Source organism: Lactuca virosa, chromosome 6 (assembly GCF_052849685.1).
Source record: "Lactuca virosa cultivar CGN04683 chromosome 6, Lactuca_virosa_CGN04683_v6, whole genome shotgun sequence".
Lineage (NCBI taxonomy): Eukaryota > Viridiplantae > Streptophyta > Magnoliopsida > Asterales > Asteraceae > Lactuca > Lactuca virosa.
The window spans coordinates 205746989-205749968 of NC_136431.1; the positions used below are offsets into that span (position 1 = coordinate 205746989).

The 2980-nt window shown below is 34.1% G+C and overlaps 1 protein-coding gene across 1 annotated transcript; it reads right to left on the bottom strand.

Annotated features, from left to right (window-relative positions):
- Positions 1 to 213: 213 nt before the first annotated feature.
- On the bottom strand, positions 214 to 2159 carry LOC145122685 (Haloacid dehalogenase-like hydrolase (HAD) superfamily protein). Its single transcript, XM_079058243.1, has 5 exons — positions 2001 to 2159; positions 1269 to 1383; positions 1036 to 1187; positions 698 to 959; positions 214 to 610 (listed from the first exon to the last, which is right to left on the bottom strand). The coding sequence occupies exons 1-5, from the start codon at positions 2033 to 2035 to the stop codon at positions 428 to 430; spliced, it is 747 nt and encodes a 248-aa protein (XP_078914369.1). The 5' UTR covers positions 2036 to 2159; the 3' UTR covers positions 214 to 427.
- Between the last annotated feature and the right edge of the window lie 821 nt (positions 2160 to 2980).

Sequence of the window (2980 nt, forward strand, 5' to 3'; positions counted from 1 at the left end):
CCCGATTCAGTCTTTTTTAAGGGAAGAGTTTAGAAGTATTACGATACCAAGATTGTCAAGTTGGTGCTAATCAAAAGTCATTAACATGTTTTTTTGTTAATAAGACAAAACAAGTTGTTTTGCATTTGTCAGTGTATGTCAGCATGTCAGGGTCAACCCCCAACCCTGAAGTGATGTCAATGAGACAAAAGTTACACTTATTTGTCCACCAAAAAAAAAAAAAAACAAGGCGGGACACGGACTCGCCTCTCGTCTATATAAAAGACGTAAATGCCCTCCTCATACAATTTGTAAAATACCCGAATCGATCTTTGTTAAGGAAAAAGTTTGGGATTATTATGAATAAGGTAGCCTTTTCCAATTTAGGCGAACAATGATGTTGTTTGATTCTAGATATACGAATGCATTTTTTTTAATGATTGATATTTTAAGCGCCACTTGTCTTCTTTCTATCAATTTCTTCTAAAGCTGCCCATAGTTGTGGATCTTCATAATTTTTTATGAGAAGTGTCGGGTTTGCAGTCATGAGCATGTGTTCGGGATTTCTAGTTGATAACCCGACAACTGGCATTCCAGCTGCCACACCAGCTTTTATTCCAGAAACCGAGTCCTATAACAACAATGTAGTTTCAGTTATCATTGTAGGGGTAATTCTGACAAAAACAATTTTCCAAGAAAAAGGGAAATTAAATAATACCTCACAGATGAAAGTATGGGCTTTTGATACATTGAGAAGTTGAAGAGCTTTTAAGTAAGGATCAGGTGCTGGTTTTGGGTGCTCACATTCATCACCAATGACAAGACAATGGAAGAAATCAGTAAGACCAAGAGTTGAAATCATGAGCTCAGCATTTGGTCTTGGGGCATTAGTAACAGCTGCTCTTTTCAATCCATGATCTTCAATCCATTTTGTTAATTTGTATAAACCCTTTATAGGCTCCACCTTTTCCTTCACCAATCTGTATACCAAAAAAAACAAAATCAAACACACAGACAGAGACAAATACAAAGTGTCAACAAGAGAAGAGGGCTTACTTCCTAAAATAAGCCTCTTTGTCTTCACAGAATTTTAATCCCCTTTGGATATCATCAGGGAAAAGGACAGCTGCAATGTCATCGTTATGTTTTCCAGCAATGTTCTTAATAAAGAAATCTTCGTCTATTGGAACCCCACCATTGAAACCGATCTGGTATCATGAAAATGTCATTTAGCTGAAAGTATTGTAATGGGGCTTATGAGGGGAGAAAAAGGTAGATGTAAATGTGACCTCTTGAAGCATTTCTTGAAAAGCAATGTGGTGGATTGGATCTGAATCACAAAGAGTTCCATCAACATCAAATAATACTGCTTCGAGTGGAGCAAGTGCCACAATTGTAGCTTTACTGTTGTAAAGAACCAAAGAATGAAGTCAGTAAGAGTAATTCTTATTTTGTTTCTTTCATATGGATGCATATACAGATTGCAGATAGAACGAATTGATCTCATTAGTCAGTTTTGGTATTGGAGTATTGGTTACTCAAAATGCAATTATTCGGAGCCATATAATCGTGTGTATGCAAGCACCCCCAAATTGGAACCACAACACGAAAAATGTGAAAACATTCTCTATGTTCAAATCTAGTAAAGCCTAGGAGCATTGTTACACATGGAAGAAGGTTTCATCAGCTAAATTCGATCCATTATAAGTATTAAATCGCTCAATATGAGAGGGAAAAATTGGATGCTAGTCTTGAATTCACGATGTTATTAGATGAATCATGAACATGATTACATCATCATATAGAGTGAATCGGACCTAACAATCGAACACACTTCTCATGTTAATTAATCACAAATCAATCAGTAATTCCTCGATTTAAAATTAAAATTACGTACAAAAGGAATCGTGTTAGTGAGCATCGGCATGGTATATTTAGAGTAATCAGATCAAATTATCAAACAACTACGTAAACGAACTCTAGAACTGATTTACAGAGCGATCATAAGTGGAATTGTTTACCCGTTCTCTGAAATATCACTAGCAGACGCCGTCATCGTTCTCAAAGGTGTGGAAGAACAAATCTGAAATCTGAAATGTGAAATCAGTAAACCACCCGAAATGAAGCGAAATGGAATCTTGAAACGAATGTGCTTCGAAGTGTCTGTCTATGGTAGTCTTAAAAGAAGTTCCAAAACGTGACATTTGTATGGTGGCTCTGTTTCTTCCACGAAATTCTCGGTAAATAATAAGAAGTTAACTTTTATTTTAAATAATATGTTTTATTTTATTTAGTTTATTTAATATCAACTTTTTAATATATTCCACACACAGTTTTTCTTTGGGCAATATGCATTAAAAACCATTATATTTTGATTTTGTTTGTGGTTTAACCACTATACGGTTAATGAGATGAAAGTCAATATTTTAGTAAGAAATTTTCATTATAATTTTGATATTTAATTATGGTTCGGTGTCTTTCTATGAATAACTAAGGGATAAATATTAGAACCCCTGAAACCGGAACCGGAATTGGTAATAAGGTCCGGTTACCAGTTCTTCATTTTTATGAAAACCGGTCCTGGTTCTAAAAATCGGAACCGGTTTGACATTTTTTTCAGTTTTTTAAAATGCGCATAACTCACTCATCTGAAGTCGGAATTAATTGATTTTTTTTTCCAACATATAATTGGAGTTTGTAATTCATTTTTTACTGTAAAAACATGTATTTTGGTTAAATAAAGAATCAGACACATGCCCCGAAAGAAAGAATATCGATGTTGCGTTTTTTCTATTTCAACACTTTTTTTGTTTTTTTGAATTTGTTCTTTTTTTAAATGTGCATAACTCATTCATATGACGTTAGAATTACTTGATTTTTTTTGTAGTATGTAATTTGGTGTTTGTACTTCATTTTAGACTGTACAAACATACATTTTGGTTAGATGTTGAATCAGCTATAGACCCCGGAAGACAATATATCAATGTTGTGTATTTTTTGT

Bases quoted from the DNA above. Each gene is read 5' to 3' on its own strand.
- LOC145122685 (XM_079058243.1), bottom strand. From the start codon at position 2,035: ATGACGGCGTCTGCTAGTGATATTTCAGAGAACGG. The intron at 1,188-1,268 runs GTCACATTTACA...TCATGATACCAG, and splicing joins TTCAAGAAATGCTTCAAGAG to ATCGGTTTCAATGGTGGGGT. The intron at 611-697 runs GTATTATTTAAT...TTGTTGTTATAG, and splicing joins CCCATACTTTCATCTGTGAG to GACTCGGTTTCTGGAATAAA.